The sequence below is a fragment of the Mirounga leonina genome, unplaced genomic scaffold (assembly GCF_011800145.1).
Source record: "Mirounga leonina isolate KUSES-001 unplaced genomic scaffold, KU_Mleo_1.0 Mir_126, whole genome shotgun sequence".
Lineage (NCBI taxonomy): Eukaryota > Metazoa > Chordata > Mammalia > Carnivora > Phocidae > Mirounga > Mirounga leonina.
In genome coordinates, this window is record NW_023270314.1 from 4,500,501 (window position 1) to 4,519,596 (window position 19,096).

The 19,096-nt window shown below is 35.2% G+C and overlaps 1 protein-coding gene across 2 annotated transcripts in view; it reads right to left on the minus strand.

Annotated features, from left to right (window-relative positions):
- The window catches only part of NAV3 (neuron navigator 3), a 356,416-nt gene that overhangs the window by 39,166 nt on the left and 298,154 nt on the right, over positions 1-19,096 (minus strand). For both annotated transcript variants that reach the window (XM_035002085.1, XM_035002084.1), the window contains exons 23-25: positions 14,952-15,035; positions 6,154-6,265; positions 425-546 (exon numbers count right to left, since the gene is read on the minus strand). In XM_035002085.1, coding sequence (XP_034857976.1) covers positions 425-546; positions 6,154-6,265; positions 14,952-15,035 — 318 coding nt within the window. The remainder of the gene's footprint in view (positions 1-424; positions 547-6,153; positions 6,266-14,951; positions 15,036-19,096) is intronic.

Genomic DNA, 19,096 nt, shown 5'->3' on the forward strand with positions numbered 1-19,096 from the left:
CCACCATCTTTTCTTCTTCCTCATTCCCACAGTAAACTTCTGCCTTGTCATTTAGTAACAGATGTCATCTTATTTTTCCTTACAATGACTTTATAAAGTCGGTATTAATTATCCTATTTTTGTAGATGAGAAAACGTAGGCCCCCTCAAAAAGTGAAGTAGCCTGCCTAAATGGTGCAAGTAGTAAGTGGCAGAGTTGGGATTCAAACCCAAGACTAGTCCTGACTAAAACATACACTCCTCAGCACCATGCCACCCTAATTTTGGTGACGAGTACAGCATTCCAGGGGCCAGTCACTTGAAGGAGACTCTTCGTAAACTGCTACAGATTTCTAAAGCTCCAAAGGGAAAAAAAAAAAAAAAAAAAAAACCTGACTCATTGTGCACTAATAAGCTTTCGAATGAGATGAATGACCAGGGCTTACCCAGTTTTTCTTTTTCTTTTTCTTGGAGTCAGCATCATTACCACTACCAATGCTGGAATGGCTTGTGGCACTGTTGATACTAGAAACACTTTCAGAGGAATGCTGTCTTCTGATGCGGAGATCTAGCAACAGACAGAGAGCAGCACGTTACCTCCTAAAGACTTTCACTGTGAACGAATAAGACTTTTAGGCTTTCGGAGAGGAAGTCTGCTGATAAAAGTCAACATGGCTTTGTACAGATCATTTCAGTGCAGTTTTGGTTTTATAAGTTTAATAAAGTACCACCTTATTTGCTTTAATTAACTGGGTTATCGGCATTAAGATTCACTGGGTATCTCATATAAGTTTGTAGCTCTGGTGGTTTAATGAGTTCTGAGTTTCATCCAAAAATGAAACGCTATGCTAGTGATTTCTACTGAATACCTGGATCAGGCAGATTTTCCGAAGTGATTTATTCCAAATGATTACTTCCGTGGAGTAAATGGAAACTCATAATAGCATGAGAATTAATTGTGTCTTTTTATTATTAGTGCTTTGAATAAAGCTACCGAAGCTAAATATATTAATTTTCCATTTCATAGAATCATACAATGATAGAGCCAAAACAAACCTTGGAAGTTATCTAAGCAATTCAATTCACAGATGACGAAATTGAAGTACAAAGAAGTAACTTGACCAAGGTCAAAGAGCCAGTGAGGGAAAGGTGCTCAAGAGAGAAACTGCATAGACTGCATGTGTAAACTAAACAGAAAACATATTTAAGACAGTGCAATTCTTCCATCATAATCCCACCCATGACTTGGAATAGTAATGACAGTAATAATAATAACACGTAATAATAAAGCTAGCTTTTACTATGTGTTTACTCTGCCCTGTGATTACCTAATTTCATTCTTTTTTTTTTCTTTTAAAGAATTTACTTACTTATTTGAGAGAGAGCACAAGCAGGAGGAGCAGCAGAGGGAGAGGGAGAAGCAGACTCCCCACTGAGCAGGGAGCCCGACAAGGGGCTCAATCCCAGGACCCTGAGATCATGACCCGAGCCGAAGTCAGATACTTAACCCGACTGAGCCGCCCAGGTGCCCCTTATCTAATTTCATTCTTAAAGCAAGGTGCTGAAGTAAGTTTAATTACTAAAAGTAATTTCATCAGAGTCACAAAGCGGAAACACAGAAGAGCCAATCTGACACCTACACAGATTCTAACGTCTGTTGTGCTGCCATGGGATACAGGTTTGCCATACTTCTCAAAAGCATGTAGTGCTGCTTTAGTTACACCAGGTAATTTGAAAAAAAATAACATTTGATATTTAATCACGTTTTGAAGATACCCACTTACTCCATACAGTCAGCTTATAAGATTTATAAGTTGTTGAAATTGAAATTTTATCTACGTACGGTGAACTGAAATTGCTAGTGGAGACACTAGGAACTTATAAAATTGTTTTTAAGGTTAAATCTGCTTTAAGGCCAAACCTATTACCTTATTTAATTGGCATCAATTAAGGTTTGCCAAGTACAAAATCTCAGTGGAACTTCTAAGATGTCAGAAATTACTATATAGCTTTCAAAAAGTTTCCATAGAAACAAGAGTATAAAATCAAAGTCTTCCAGTTGACTGATTTATTTAATATTACAACACCCCATGACAATGAAACTATAACTGTTACTTTCAAATATAATAAGTGACTATATGTGTGGGTATGTAATACATGTATACATATCTCTAACCTTATAGTCATACATACATAGCAGTAAGTACCTTAATTTTTCCATTAAGATAATAAGTATGCTGACAAATTTTATAGGAGGGAAAAAATAAAACTATTTTTCAGAATCCATAGATTTTGGCTCTTAAAAGTACTTTAAAAAATAATGATGAGAATATTTATTGTATTTATATGCCCAAAATATTGCCCAAAATATTACCAATGTCAAAACTTAAATCAAGGCATTTATTTATGTGTGCTATTTTGATTGAACTTTGACAAAGGAGCATAGTATCCCTTAATCAACGAATATGGAAGTTATATGAATAAAGAAAAGAAGAATACGTTGGTATTTATTTGTGTGTTAAATTTCTGCTGCGGTTGGCTACAAGCTTTTGTGATCAAGATATATTATTTGTTAGGTTTTTCCCTAGTAATCGACTTTCACAAATGAAGCAATTGTACTGTGTTAAAGTACTCCAGAGTTTTTATTATATCCAGAATTAATAAATTGCATTTGACTTTGATTAACCCTCAAAATTTAAGGAGATGGCTATGTTCTTATAATCATAAATCAAAAGTAGTCCTTAGAGGTATTATCTACCTTCAATTATGATGGCATTTACCAACAAAGATTAGCAAAGGAATGATCTCAATAATATCATGGAATGAAAGGAATGCATTTTACTCATCTCTAACAATTCCTTTCTAGTGCTTGTAAGTATTTGATTCAGTACATGTGGCATGGTAGAGCTTAGTAAAGAATGGTTGACCAAATGGATATCAACAGTACAAGTGAATGGAGAAGCTTATTTTAGAAGTCTGTTTTTCAGTTATGTGTTTGTTCATCCATTCGATTCCTCTTCTTACCCTTCATACCAGCACTGCCCCAGTTCAAGCTATGACTCTCTTACCAGCTTGACAGCAAGAATAGCTGTCCAACTTACTCACCTTCAAACCATTCAATAGACAGTAGCTAGAGAATTCTCTTTAAAAGGAAAACATCATCACTGCCTTACTTAGGATTCTTCAATAGGTTCTCATTTTAAAAAGAAAGAAAACATTTCAGCTCTTAAATAGGGCCTAAAAGTCTCTCAGTAATCTGGTCAGTACTTACCTCTCTAACCTGGTTCTACGTGTTGTACCTTTGCTCATTGTTATCAGTTCCATAAGGGCACTAGTCCATTTTCTATCTCAAGACTCTTCTAGAATATTCCTCTCTCAATATTTACCAGATGAGTTGATCATTATTCCTTGGAGCTCCCCTTAAATGCTGTTATCTGGGAAAGGCATTTCCTGACTATGAACCTCTATGAGGTTCCCTGACCCTTGCTTTCTATGCCATCTATTCTTGTCCATTTTATATCTTATAACTATTTTGGCATACATATTCAGCTACACCAACGATCACAACAATTATTTATTTCCTGCTTTCTCACAAGACTAAAAGCTTAATGGAAACAAAGATTATATCCTTTTGCTCATTTTATGTATCCCTCCCATATTTCTGAGCAGAGGAGTTCCTTTTTTTCAGTTCCAGTAGGTATATTAGGCTACCTGTTGCCTATGATAAAAAGAATCCGTCCAGAAAGTTTTACTTGAGTGACTTGTACTGTGTTAAAGAAAGGATTAAGCCTTTTAAAATCCCTTCTGGACCTATTTACGACATGAAGATTTAGAACATAAGCTGCTTTATTATAGCTCTAAGATAAGCTTTAAATATGCAGTAATTTTCCATGTGGCATATAAATCAACTCTCCCACATGGAAAGTTGCTAAATTTTTAACAGAAGTAGCTCCTAGGGAACTAGTTTTTCCTTCAATTTAAGTATATCTCACTTTATATAATAAATTCAAGTATTTAAAAATTACATTTTTTTTAATCAAAATTCAAATAAGTCCTTTTGGTGTGTAAGGCATCATCATAGCCACGTGGATTGAAAAAACAAACCACCCTACCATTGATCAGAAAAGGCAGGCCTTAAATAAATTAAGGCACCAAAGTATACTACACATTTGGATAGAAGTACAGTTATTTCCAGAAAGATATCACAAGGGGACCTCATCCAGCTTAAGGGTCAAGGAGACATATTTAGGCCAACTCTTATAAGGTCTCAAAAAGTTTTTATGCTGAACAAACAAGGCAGAAAATTTTAAGTAGATATAACCAGAACATATAAAGAACTTTCAGAAAATTGGAAGAAATTTGGGGTAGCTGAAATATACAATGTGACAAAAAAGCAGAGAATAAGGTCTAGAGCAGTGTCTAGCTAATAAGTGGCAGTCAATAAATATTTGCGGAATGAACAAAGCTGGGGAAGAGAGATTATGTCAAGTTAAGTTTGTATTTCATCCTAAAGGCAATGGGATACCTGTTGTTGACAATTGCTTTGGTTTCAGTGTGAAGAACCACTTATAAAGTGGTATAAGATGAAAGGCAGGAAGGATTTAGGAGTTTTTGGTCATAGTTCAGGGGAGAGATGAGGGATGGTGATAGCAGGATGAGAGAAAAGGGAACAGATCCAAGAGATATTTAACAGCTGGAATCAACAGAACTTGGTGATTTAATGAATGAGGAGAGGAGGATTTATGAATGACATCTAGATTTATGGCTATATGGGAGGATGATGGTGTCATTTACTGAGGCAAGGAATACTGAAGGCAAAGCAGGCTAAGAGGGAAGATGACAAGTTCAAATTTGGAGATGTTGAATTTAGCATGACAAACAGCCATCTAAAGATAACCAAATGGAGCTCTCTCTCTGGGGCAGCTAGATTTATAGATCTGTAACTCAAGAGATGAGCCGGGCTTGGAGAGATATATTTGACAGCTATCAACACATAAATGTTAAATATAGCTAGAGGATTAGGTGAGTTTGTACAGACTTTTAGATAGGATGAAGAGAATCACAAAGTACCAAATCATAAAGGAAGTGAGTTGAGGACTGGGTTCTAAGAAATACTAACATTTAACAAATGGATACAAATGAGTGAACTTGCAAAAGAAACTTTGAAACAGATTTCAAAGGAGCAGGAGAAAAACTAAGAATGAGAATGTTACAAACAGTAGAAGAAATGAATGTGTCAGGTAGAATGGAAGGACATCAGTATCAAATGCTATTTACAAGTCAAATACAATACGAATTTTTAGTGTTGTACTGGATTTTGTGTCCAGAAAGTCATTATGGATCCTGGAGAGAACAGTTCTGGTTTGATGGTAAGAGAAACCACCCTCCAGAGGTCCGAAGTGTGATTGGCTGCTGGAGACATTAAAAAGATTCTATAAAATGTTCCCAGGATTCACCAGGGAATGGGAAAGTACATGATAGGGCATTCAGGATTTAGAAAAGCATTTTTTTTTTTTTTTAAACTGGTGAGGAGTTGAGCATATTGAATGCTGTTGAAAAGAGTTAGGACATGAATAAGTAGAACCCATGCAAAGAAAAAAAGATGACATGAATACAAAGCATTTCTTCAGTGGGAAGCTAAGGAGGGTGTGGTGGCAAATAAGATTATTTTATTATTGTTTAGAACCGATGAAGCATAGTAATAATGAAAAGCAGACTTTTAGTCCTTTTTCTTACTATTTTTAACATTTCTGTAAGAAGTGTACCTTTTTTACTGCCTCCACCCAGAATGAGCTCTTCCCCATACCTACTACTTGGTATTTTACCATATCAATTATTTTGTTTACAGATCTAGATTTTCATACTCTTTACAGGGTGTGTTTTGCTTGAAGTCAGATGTGAATGTATTAAGTAACCTCCCCAACATCCCCACTTACACCAAATCAAATGGAGAAAAACGTGTGTACGACTATAGAAAAAAATTCCTTAAGGTTAATTAAAAAAATATTGATAAGGAAAGCTACTGTTCTTAAATTCTGGGATTCTAACTGCATTAAGGCCAAGTTATCCATTATAAAAGGTAGTGCCACCAAGTAAAAGCAGCCTCTCTCTAAAAAATAAGATAAAATTGGTACTTATTATATTGGATGAAAAATGGCAATAGTTCTCAATATACCTTTGGGAGGGTGGTCTGGACCATTCAGCGCTCCCTGAATAGCTGCCTGGGCAGCAGAGTTCTGGGCCTTCAGCATTTCAATGGTTTCTCTTAGTTCTATCAGTTCAGACTCCTGTGAAACAAACAGAATTTAGAAGTTTTAGTACCTAGAGAGAAAAGTGAAATGTCCTTGTTCATAATTCACAATCACATGGGTTTCATTTTATGTAGTGCGAATGTCCTGGGAGATTTGAATGCCTGACTGACCTTGTCAAGTCATATCTAACAACTTCTTATTTACCTAAATGTAAAGGAGAATTTTAGAAAAATGTCTCGGTTATTCTCTTATTAATGGGATCTGAATAGTCTTTATTCCTTTCAAAGGGTGGCACCTAAAGCTCACCAGTGCAAAATAAAGCAAGATATCACAGTGCGCATTTTATACCACACTTACTAATACCACCATGATTAGATCACAAAGTTAGCTAGCAGAATTGTACTGGTGCCCCACATCGCATTTACTGTCAGCCGGAAACCCTGAGTTCTTATTGAATGAATGACTGCATATTTTGTCTCCTTTATTTTGCACTTGGGGAACCGATTCTTTATATTCAAGTATAAAAGCAGGAACTCATCCCTACCTCACTCCTACTACATGTCATCTTATTAAATTCTGCTGGGCAAATCAAGGTCATCTTAGATTCTGATACTTTTCATCCGATAAGTTTCCTAGTATGGAGACCCAATTTTACCAAGCCAAAGCAACACAGGAATTTTTTTTAATTGAATAGAAATACATGCAATCTACAGTCCTTAAATAATACTAATTTATCAAAAAAAAAAAAGGTAGCTTACACATCAAATTGTTATGAAACATCTATTTTCTTATTGAACTCACAGTAACTTTAAGATGTGTCCCAATGAACATATAAATGATTTTTCAAAAAAAAAAGGTAGCTTACACATCAAATTATTATGAAACATCTATTTTCTTATTGAACTCACAGTAACTTTAAGATGTGTCCCAATGAACATATAAATGATTTTATCAGAAAAAAATTTCTGATAAATTTTTTTATCAGAAATGACTATGAGGAAGAATGAAGAAGATAGGATATATGTGCTTCTCCAAAAAAGAAGTAGAGTATTGTTTCAGCATGGGCAGTATTTCCCTCAGGAGCTCAAAAACAAGGGGCATCCAGAATTCCTGGCAGTGTCGGCAACTCTAAAAATTAGAATTCTTGTCAGCCTCCTAGAGGGAGAATTCCTAGGGAATGTAATTGTCATTGATCATTTTCTCTATCATCTTTGGCAGCAATCCAAAGAATCAGGCTCAGGTTCTTCACTCCATAGTAAATAGTTTATTCCTACTCTCCATCTCCCAGAATATATTAAAAAGGTAAGATCAGGACAATCACCTTTGGAGGAAATAGCTTCAGATATAAGAACGTCCAGAGACTATTCTAACCTTAGACCCTTAAAAAAAACCCAAAAGAACCAAAAAACAAAAAAACAGGCAATGCTAATTGAAATGATAACCAACTTTATAACTATTTTCATTGGATATCTGACATCTATCTAATAGATGACAGATATTTAAAAAAAATAATAAACCCTCTTACAGACTTCTAATAGTTTATAAGTCAAAGAATCTCATAATGAACAATCTGTAGCTACCTCCTAGATTCACAGCTGGATCTTCAAATATTTGACTGTAATTTAATTTGCATATATTTATCATGAAGGAAAAATAACATGTTTGTGGAAAATTTCCACTGCCATAATACAAAATTCAGATCCAATTCATCATAATTTCTCAGTCTCTCCAAGTTCTGTATATAATTTTGTCCCTTGCTCAATTAGTAATAGATAAGTTTTCCAAAATTTAATGTATTTTTCATTTAAAATAAATCTCCCAATAGATAAAATGTTTACTGAAATTCATTCTGCCTTTACCAGAAAACTATTTACAAAAGGAGCTCTATAGTGCATACTTAATGAATCATATAATTTAAATAGTAATTTTACAACATATAAACTGGAATACACATTAAATTTTAATTAAAATCAGATTTTCATCCTTGACTTTAAAATCAATTGTGCTTATACTGTGGATTAAAAAATTTGCTGAAATATATGACCTTAGGTTGAAAGAAGAAAAATGGAAATGAGATCTCATACAAAGGTCTAAAAAATACAGCTTAATTTTATGAGTAAGCTGACTTATTCCAATGTCTAAACTTTAATCTTTTCTAGAGAAGTCTCTTCTCAAAACTGTTTTTAGAGAGATTAGAAGTGGAATGCTCAGGGAATATTGTTTTTTCAGAAAACTGCATTTAATATGAGATAGAAGAATGATTACTTCTAAAATTAAGTGTCTTTTTTTTAAAGATTATTTATTGAGAGAGAGGGCACAAGTTGGGGGGGAAGGGCAGAGGGAGCAGGAGAAGCAGACTCCCCACTGAGCAGGGAGCTCGATGTGGGGCTCAATCCCAGGACCCTGGGGATCATGACCTGAGCTGAAGGCAGACGCTCAATCAACTGAGCCACCCAGGTGCCCCTAAAATTAAGTATCTTTTAAAAAAACAACAGATATTAACAGGTTAGTTGTTATTCAGTATGGCACAATAGACCCAAAGGAAGAATAACTAGGTAACAAATACATTCATTACGTAAATTGAGAAAATCATGTGTATGAAAAAATTAGTTTAGCCAAATTATATTAGTATTTCTTCAGGAAAACTTTATTAGTATAAGCAAGGGCCTATAAAACATTCCAGTGTCTTTAATTAAAAAGATAGTTAAATTTGACACTGATAATCCATCCAAACCTGAACTAGGTATCTCTTCATATCTGCAAAAATCCCTTCCTTCTTTCTTATTTCAGTTAATGAGATCCACCTTCCGCATCACTCAAACTAGAACTATCCCTTTCACTGAGTCTTCCCATATGATTTCTCCCTTTGCTTTAAGTATTTTTCTCACTATTAAAGGCCCTGGTGAAATGCCTCCATATGCTTGAAACCTCTTAGCTTTCCTTTCAGAAAAAAAGGACCCTTCTCTGTACTTCCAGATCATTTAATGCATTCAGCTTATTTAGTTGTTGTAGACTTTGTCTTTTCACTGAGATTTATGATCTCAGTAAATGTTGGGATGATTTTGTTCAAATGTTCTGGTCTATGTTAAACAGGTGTTTCTCCCCATCAAAGAATTATGTAAAGCTTCAATTCTATGTATGTTTTAACAAGAGGGTGTTTGATCACCTTTGGTGCCATATAAAAACATCAGTGACTTTATTATTCATTATAAACAGAAAGTCTGGATATGGCTAAATCAGTGAAATCATTTCCTTTGGATGGCAACAAAGTCAGGTTTCCCTTTCTCTCTTTTCCAGCAGTAAGTATATAAAGATTAATATAAGCACTTTAAAGTGAAAACTTGGCTGAGACATAGAAATTGTTTTATAATAGTTTTTTTCTAGTCTTCTTTTTTTCTCCTTCATAATTATAGTTGGTGGTTCACATTTATTTTTAAACTATATTTTTCTTTCTCAAAAAAAGATTTATTTATTTATTTTAGAGAGAGAGAGCCCAAATGGGAGGGGCAGAGAAAGAGGGAGAGAGAATCCCAAGCAGACTCCAAGAGGAGCACAAAGCCCGAGGCAGGGCTCGATCTCACAACCCCAAGATCAAGATCTTGAGATCACGACCTGAGCCAAAAGCAAGAGTCAGACCCTCAACTGACTGTGCCACCCAGGCATCCCTTAAGCTATATTTTTGTAAGGTGACTATAATGCTTAGAAATTGCAATGCTGCTTCCAAGTACAACTATGAAATCCTCCTTTTTCTTTGGCCATGGTGGGGAGTGTGGATCAGAAATATAATTAGAAGCGAGTTCTAGAAATAGCCAAATATAAAATCATTTGATACTCTGAAATATTTTCATTTAGTTTCTTTATTTTGAAGGTAACCAAATAGAAGATACTTCAGTTCTGAGACTATTCAACTTTCAGAAAAAACCCTGGAAAATGTATATGCCATCAAGATATGGATTGAAAGCCTCTTCTAACTCAGTAGTTTCCAGTTTCCATTCTCTTCATTATATACCAAACAGAAGATGGGGGCTAGGATGATTCTGTACAGTATCTTGGGACTAGATGATCACATCATACTTAGTTGATATTTTCTCACTTTTTGAAAGTGGGAACCAAACTAAAACTGCATTCACCTATAGTAAGCTATTCAAGATAGTGATGCCCCAAACACCTGCTGATCATGTAAGATTCCAGTTTTCCATGAGAGTTTCTCATTAAAAAAATCTGGATGGAGTCAATATCTTTTCTAACTGCTTTGTACATGTCTCTGAAGCTAAACAAGTTATCAAGGTCAGACTTGGAATGCTTCAAAATGAGATGATCAAATACTTTGTCATAATACTAGCCCTGCTTGGTGTCCTTTCCAACCTAATTTCCTAACTGCATCTGACCTCTTTCCAAATTTCTCCTGGACACAGGCCTTGCTAAAAATCGTACAAGCTTGGCAATAAATCTCATCAACCAACTTGACCTTCTAGGCAAGACTCTTAAAAATTTGCACTAAACCTGCTTTTGCTTCCTTACACTGACACTCAGTTAAACTTACACTGTCTAGCTGTTGTTAATTTGAACATGTCCTACTCCCCACGATTATGTGTGTGCCTTGAAATCTTGTAAATTTTTCTTCTGAAAGAACCCAACCAGCCCTGATTCTAACAAAATGCACTAAGTTCCCCTAATCCCAGTAGTGCAAGTAACTTGATTCCATGAATAACATGGATTCAAATTATCCTATGCTCTAAAAGCCTAGTACACGTATTTTCTGACTCTAATGATAAATTTTTAGTGAGTAAAAATTTACTCACTAATTAAATCTTAATTCTCTCAAAGAATCTTGGTGGAGAAGTGCTAATAAAGGGACAAGGACCATAAATCCAGGTAAAATTCTTGATCAGACTCTGTCACTGTCACAATCTGTAATGCCTTAGGTTAGGTATAGGGCAATACCTAGAGACAATTTCACTCTCCAGCCAACAAGCATTCATGACAATTATCTTAATTTTTCCTACCTATAGACTTACTATTATGTAACATGTAGCATTCCAGTGGATACTGAGGATGCTGTTAAACGATCAGGAAATGCTGCTGGATTGATCTTCATTAACTAACTTTTATCATGTTAGTCTAGAGTCAAAAGCCTTGGAACGGCTCCTTGTTTTTCAAGGATCAGATTCCTTAGACATCTTTCTAGGCTTAGTTCCACATTTCTCTTCACATCCCTTCTTTTTCCCTTAATGTCTCCCTTAATTTCCCTCCTTGCTCTTCACGCTCATGGTGCCCTTTCTTCTACGACACATAGTCCCCCATTTTCCTGGAATTAATCTTCCTCCTAGAGCCCAAAGGGGCTCCCCCGTGACACCCCTACTCTGGAACCTAAGTGAAGATGCAGGGGTCCCCTGTGAGTATGCTCAGGACACTATACTATTATATTTCCAATGGCACCCCAAATTTTCTGCCTCCTGAGTGATTCATATACATCTTTCTTTCTCACCAGGCTATAAGGGTATAAAAGCAGTGTTCTGGCAAGACAACCAGGATTCTAGATATGGCATCTGGGAACAAGGTAATATTTTACGACACTATTCAAGGAAATGGACTTGGTCTATAAATCAAACTAATATTTTGATATAGTTTTCAGACTATTAATGCCATATGATTGTTGAAAATCACACTTTGAAGCTAGAAGAAGCCCAAAGACTTGGATTTGAGTCCTAGTTTCATTTACATTTCTTAAGTATGTAGCCAAGAACATGAAACCACCTTGGCTTTTGTTGCTTCATGTGTTAGCATCCCACCTTGCCTCCCAACATCCTCACTCTTAACATTTTCAGTGGTGCTTATCTTCACCTGAAATCCTGTATTTTTATCATAATCCGTCACTTACTGTAATATAAACTCTATTTTATATTATAACCAGTTATAAACTAGGATATAAACAGCATGCGTGTATATATAAATAATGCATACATATATTATATGTAGTATATAGAATTATATATATAATTTCACTGCTGAAGCCTCAGTAGCTAGGGCAGTCTCTTGTACACAGTAGAAATTCAATATAACTTTGGTGAATGATTAAATGGACAAATGAGTCTTGGAACTCCAAGAACAGTTTCAAAACCTCTGCTCTATATGCACTAATCTTTTTCCCAGGATTGTTGGATCACCAGAGAGCAATACACCCTTTTATCTCAGCTCCCTGAAGAAATGACTTCACTGAAATATGATTAAATGTTATGCCCTCAGCTTTTAGAGAAATGTCTATTTGAACAGCGATTTTGTCTTTTGTTTTTCCATGACCCCAATTTAAGAAACGTTACAATAAATTTGTCCTTGAATTCAGTGCCAAAAAGTTTGTCTCTCCGATCTAAATTATGCTCTTCTGGTCAGAAAATGAGAACTAGACATGCCAAGCAATCTCCCTTTGTGCCTTAGCTTCCTTGACATTCAATTCCATTCAGTGCTTTGTGGCAGAAATTACATAGGCTCAGGCATCTTATTATATACATTCCTCTACTTGTTTTCACTAGATTCTGTTATTGAATTGTGCCATATCATATTGCAATTAGTTTTATGATTCCCAAAGCCACCTTGGAAATATGCAGGTTATAAATCTCAGATTAATAAAATAAACTACCTAGTAACATTGTTTGTGCATATGGCTTGCAATGAGACAAGCAATCACTTTATTTTCAGTTTAAAAATGGCAAGGCAATTTCAGACATCATATCTTCTGAGAAAATTTTATAATTTTGGCAATGTTCCTTTATGGTTAATGTGTACACAATTATAAAATTCTGTGTATTATGCAGATGTTTTTAAAAACATTCAGGCATTATTCATAGACATTATAAATTAACAAATGCATAGTTTCCAATTTCCATGAGAAGTTTTATTTATAAATATAAAAGAAGTGAATATGGGATGGTAAAAAACATTAATTTTGATTTCTTAAAGATAGTGAGACTTAAGTACTAACCATGGTTTCTAGCAATATGCCTGGCACATGGCCAATGATGAATTTGGTTTATCCTATATTTTTTTAAGGGAAAAAAGGAGAGAAATGTAAAGAAAGGTAACAATTTTTTTGACTATCCACTGTATGTGGCCTCATATTGCATCTTCCTTATTCCTCAGAGTGATTCTACAAGGTAGTTATTATAAACCTGACTTTTAAAATGATGAATGTGAAGGTCAGCAAAAGAAGATTCCACAGCTCTTAAGAGGTCCCCCGAGATTCATACTCAAGCTTCCCGGGCTCCAACATTCATATTCTTTCCCACTTGGCTGTCCTAAAAGACCTCGTCATCCTGTTTGCTGAGCTCTTAGGTTACATAGTGAAGTGGTAAACTGGACTGCCTCTCTCCCCCTTAAAAAAAGATGAAGATAAAATTCCTGTGCTCAAAAGGTGTTTGTCATCTTCCCTTTCAGAACAGGTTTGACAGAGATGGATAGTGTTCTCTTTCATAAGCAGGGGAAATCTTTGAAATAGGAGAATGAAAGAGAAGGGCAAATAAAATACAGTTTGCTAATTACACCAGGCTATTACAGGAATATTTGATTTTCTCTTGAGTTTAATTGGTCTGTTCATTCAGGTTTTTTTTTTTTTTTTAATTTAAAAAATGGTAAACTGACCAAATGGTAACATATGCTAGTTCTGTAAAGCTAATGACATACTTTACAGAATTGAAGACAAAACTGAAGCCATCTCTCAGGACAGATATAGGCACTGATTCTGAAAATATCCAAAGCTTTTTAGATTTTGGATCTCTTTGGAAATTAGATGAAAACTGTGGATATCTGCTCATATTATGCACATATGCAGTTTTTACAAATGTTTCCATACAGTTCTAGAGACTTCATCTGTCTCTAACATCCATCCAAGGACTAAGGTTTGGGTCACCAAAATAATGGCAGAGAGGTAAGTTACTGGTCATCCCACAGAAAGTGTCCAGATTCTTTCTCGGCAACACGCACCTTTTGGATATGTTTGCCTCATAAACTAAATTCTGTTTCTTTCTTTTTAGAATTCCTTCTCCCCCTCCATAAAACCTTTCAGGTTTATTTTAAAGTTTGTGATATGAATTAACTTGACTTTTCAAAGACAGCATCCCCAGATGCCAACTAATCCCCATTACTCCAAAAGGACACAAATCTTCACTTAGCATTCTGTATTTCTAAACTTCAGCTCAGGATCAGTGTTTCAGTCTCTTGTCCCACAGATGCTGTAATGTGAGCCCCTTGCTTTGTAAAGTCCTCGCATCTCCTCCAGACTTTCTCCATGGGTATCTCTGCTCACAGCCATGGTCTATATCTGGGCTTACAGACCATGCATTTGTGAGAATTCTTGTCAGAGTGCAATTCTTGTCAACTGCATAACAAGTTGTTCCTAGAATATTCTAACTCTTCTCCTATACAACTGCTTCTCTTCCTTAACATTTGGTATTCTTTTAATAGGTCCAACCACGAGTAAAATAATAGACTGCCTGAATAGAACTTCTTTTGTGTGTGTGTGTGTATGTGTGTGTGTGTGTGTCCTACTATGGATTAATCTGAATCATATGTCTTTAGAAATTAAAATCTGAAAGAAAAAGTATTATCTTGTCATTTTCCAATTTAGTATGCCACATTATGTTGAAGGAGCTGCATCTCATGCATTGTTTAAACATCCTATGCAACTTGCTGTCTTATTTCAAGCCCCCATGGCAATTCTTGGACATACCTTCTGTTCTGCTGTCATGGTTAGACTTTGCAGTCGGCCAGTCATATTCCCTAAACTCTTTTCAAAAGCTGCTACGAGGTGAGCCTGTGAACAAAATGGAAGGAACACATTTTAAATGTCAGAACCTTATATCGATGGATGAAAACTCTTGATTTTATAAAATGCTTGATTTCAGGTATTCTAACTCTTTAAATACTATGACCACCATGGTTAGCTTTCAATGATGACTCTCCTTTAACGTAAATCTTTGTTTATGTCATTTCTCATAACATAATAAAATAAAATTTAAAAAAATAATAAAAATAAACTTCAGTTTAAATTCAGCATTTCTGTCTTTTGACATTTAATGTGAGTTCAACTTCTGAAAAGGGATGGTATTTTGCAAATAATAACACCTTCTGACTTGCATATCACAGAGGATTTGACACCCAAAATACTGAATAAAGTTCTGAGTTGCCAAGTGTTTAGACTTAAAGCTCAAGAGGAGGTCACTGCCATAGTCAATGGACAAATGTTTCTCATTTTTATACCTGCATGATGACCTTTGGAGATGTTGTTAGCTCCTTCATTGTAATGATACTCTCCTTCAAGTGTCAGACATCTGCTGACAGCTAACACATTATCTTTTCTTTTTTTGTGCATACAAAGAATGGAATCAGAAAGAGTTGTCTTCACTTTCCAAACTCCTTTCAATAATAGGGCTTTTATTTCTACTTTATTCCCTTCAACTAAGGAAGTGCGGGGAGGCCAGCTAGAAATAATACTCAGTCATATTTTATTTAAGTTTTCATGGCTTTCGGGTTTTATTTTAAATCTCAGGGAATTATACATATTACAGTATAAAACCCTAACTCTTATGATTAAGAAGTATTTGACAATCTTACAGCTCTAGAATAGGCCAGTTTCTGTTGGCATGCCATTATCCAGTAGCTTCACCCACCGAATATTAAGCATGGAGAGGTGCTTCAATCTCTCAACAGTTGCTTGAGGAGAACCACAGATGTGTTATCTTAAACCGATGGAATTTTATTGTGCCCTTCCAAAGATACAACGATAGGACATTTTACAACCTACATCTGTAATAAACTATGTGGGGGGCGGGGAATTTGGCAATCCTTGGCAAAGATTAATTTTTTGAGAGAAGGGAGTAAAAGGACTTATTAAAATACATCACCTTGTAACTCTAGCAGAGCTGAAAGGCCGAGGTAACTATTATGAGATGGATGGCAGGAATCCAAAGAATTAGGGCACTGGAAATTTATTCCATTACTGATAATAGCGAGAAGTTTATTCCATTATTGGTAACAGCTAAAATGTACAAGTCCCTTCTGATAGTATCACAATATAAAGGTGTCTCTGTTTCTAGTACTGAGCTTATCTTGTGCTCCCTTCCTTTTCCCAACACAACAATATAAAGATAATTTGTGGAGAATACTTCTATTAATCTTCAGTCCACCAGTACAAATCTTTATTCTTTTTCCACTCCCTCTTGCCTCTATCTCCCTCCCCCACCAACTCTCTCTCTCTCTTTCACACACACACACACACACACAACCTTGAGAATTATACTCCAAGGTTAGTTAGCAGATTTAATAGGATAAATAACACTCTTTAAAAAAAGAAAAGGAATAGTATTTTGTAGTTTAAAATGTTTTTGACGACAAGGAATATCCTTGCATCAGACTTAATATATCAGAAATTAGCACAAGGTTATGTTCTATTTTCTCTCATACATAACCTTTTTTATTGTAAAAAAAATTTTAAGTTAACAAAACCATATTAAACCATATTAGCCATACTAAAAGTGAACAAAATGAAAATGCATAGCTCACTGGTTTCTCACGTAGTGAACGTTCATACACTCACCAGCCAAGTCAAGAAATAGGACAATCGAAGATCCTAGAAGTTCTCCCTTACCTTTCTCCTATTACTGTCCCCTCTCCCTTCCCCCAGAATAACCACTAGTATTGTAACATTTATGGTAATTATTTTCTCGCTTTTCTTTATAGTTATACCACTAAGCTTGCATCCCTAAACACTATGTTTCAGCTTTGTCTATTTTTTAAACTATCAGAGTGGAATCATATGGCACAATTTTTTTTGTGTGACTGTTTTCTTTTTCTTAACATTGTGTTTCTGAGATTCACCCATGTGGGTGTCACAGGAGTTAGATTTTGCAGGAATGCATTGCTCTATGTGATTTATAATATGTTTGCCCATGATTGACCATTTGTGCTGATTCCAGTTTAGGTTATTAACAATAATCCTGCTATGACTATATGATGGGTTACTAAATCCTAAAATAAAATTACTCATTTTCTTTTAGAATAGTGAAAATTCTGGCCGGAAACCACTGTTAATATTTGCTAAAAGAAATATAAGATTCTACTCAATATTGCAATTTTAATTCTCCTACACAATAAGTAAGGCTTACTTATTGGATATATAAACTCGAATGTATAAACTTGGACGAAAATTTTACTTTACCTTCTATGCATATTTTCTCAGTTAAACAGGAGTTAAACTATGACAAAGAAAGTAGGAATGTGAACTTGCTGAATAAATATACTGCCTGTATTTTGTAGCTACTAGTTAATACAAAATGTTCTCTATGAGAATGTCAGTTTTCAATCTTTGGAACATTGCTGTTCATTAATTATTCATAAGAAAATGTATAACTGGTTACCAAAGAACATTTTGAGTCACATTGTTCTCCATGAAAAATGTTAGAAGTATGTTAGTGAAATACTGCTTTAAATTTATGTGGCCTTGGCTTAGGTTATCAGATTAACTTTGTTATTTTGAAGGTAATTCAAGGTTAAATTTCTCACCAATTGGATTAATGGAAAGGGAGTCCAAGAAACCAATAACAGAAACCATTCCTACCAGTGATGATCTTTGTCACCTCAACAGAGAGAAAATGGAAAGTAAAACCAATTGAGTACAGGACAATAGATCTTATCTGAAAAACTTAATAAATGATGACTTTTTTAAAATTGTGGATTTTTAGGGGGACTACTGATCATGGTTTACCTGGTTCTGACTTTTCTCCTAGCAGCTGCATAATTTTCAAACCACAATAAAATTGTATCAGATGATAATGAATACTCCCCGACCTGTGTTAGGTGAAGTTTGTCAAGGGAATAAAATAGACATGGCTAGATATTAGTTAAGGGAAGGTATTTCTAGTACATATTGTCTTTAGTTTGGGGATCCTATAATATAATCTGAATATAATCTGAATCTTTACATAAACAGAATTATTGTGCTGCTAAACAGTAAAATGAAAGATTATGAAAAATGCCTGCATTGTATTCATTCACCCAGAATTTAGTGACAGTCCACCAACCAAAAAAAAAAAAAAAATACATAGATTTATATGGAGATGTATATAAGTGTGACTTTACATTTGAAAATCAATAGACGAACTGAAAATGATTCTGAAATTATCATAAATAAGGTTTCACATTTTTTACACATTATAAAATTGTCCCTTCAGTGTTTGTCATTGTTAATATGTGCAAAATTGTTTTCTGTGAAAGGAGATGCAGAAAAGTAACAGTAAGTGCCAGAATACATAAAAATATTAAATAGAGCAAAAAAATAGGACACAATCCTAAACAAAATAACATCCGAGAGATTTTTGGCTAAAAGACCTATATGCTGAAAGGCAAAAAAAAGTACCCTTTGTGACATATTCATTCAGTGATATCTTTGAAAAATGGAAATAATAACTAGTCTTAGTACCCATTTCTAAATATGTAAGAGCTGAGGTTCGTAAACAAAATATTTTAGAACACAAACAAATGCTCCCCACCTGACTTGGCTGTAGGAAGGTGTGGGTGAGAGGCCAGAGGGCACCTGGCTGACTGCATGATATGACCATACATTTGCAGATGCTTGCTTGGGGGGGGGGGTCCTCTTTTCTTCCTGTTCATAGGTGGGGCACTGGTCCAGGGAAGGTCAGACAGCAGTATCTGCCAACATACCCTCTCTCTTTTCTTTTCTTTTTTTTTTTTTTAAGATTTTATTTATTTGACAGAGAGAGACACAACGAGAGAGGGGACACAAGCAGGGGGAGTGGGAGAGGGAGAAGCAGGCTTCCCGCAGAGCAGGGAGCCCGATGTGGGACTCGATTCCAGGAC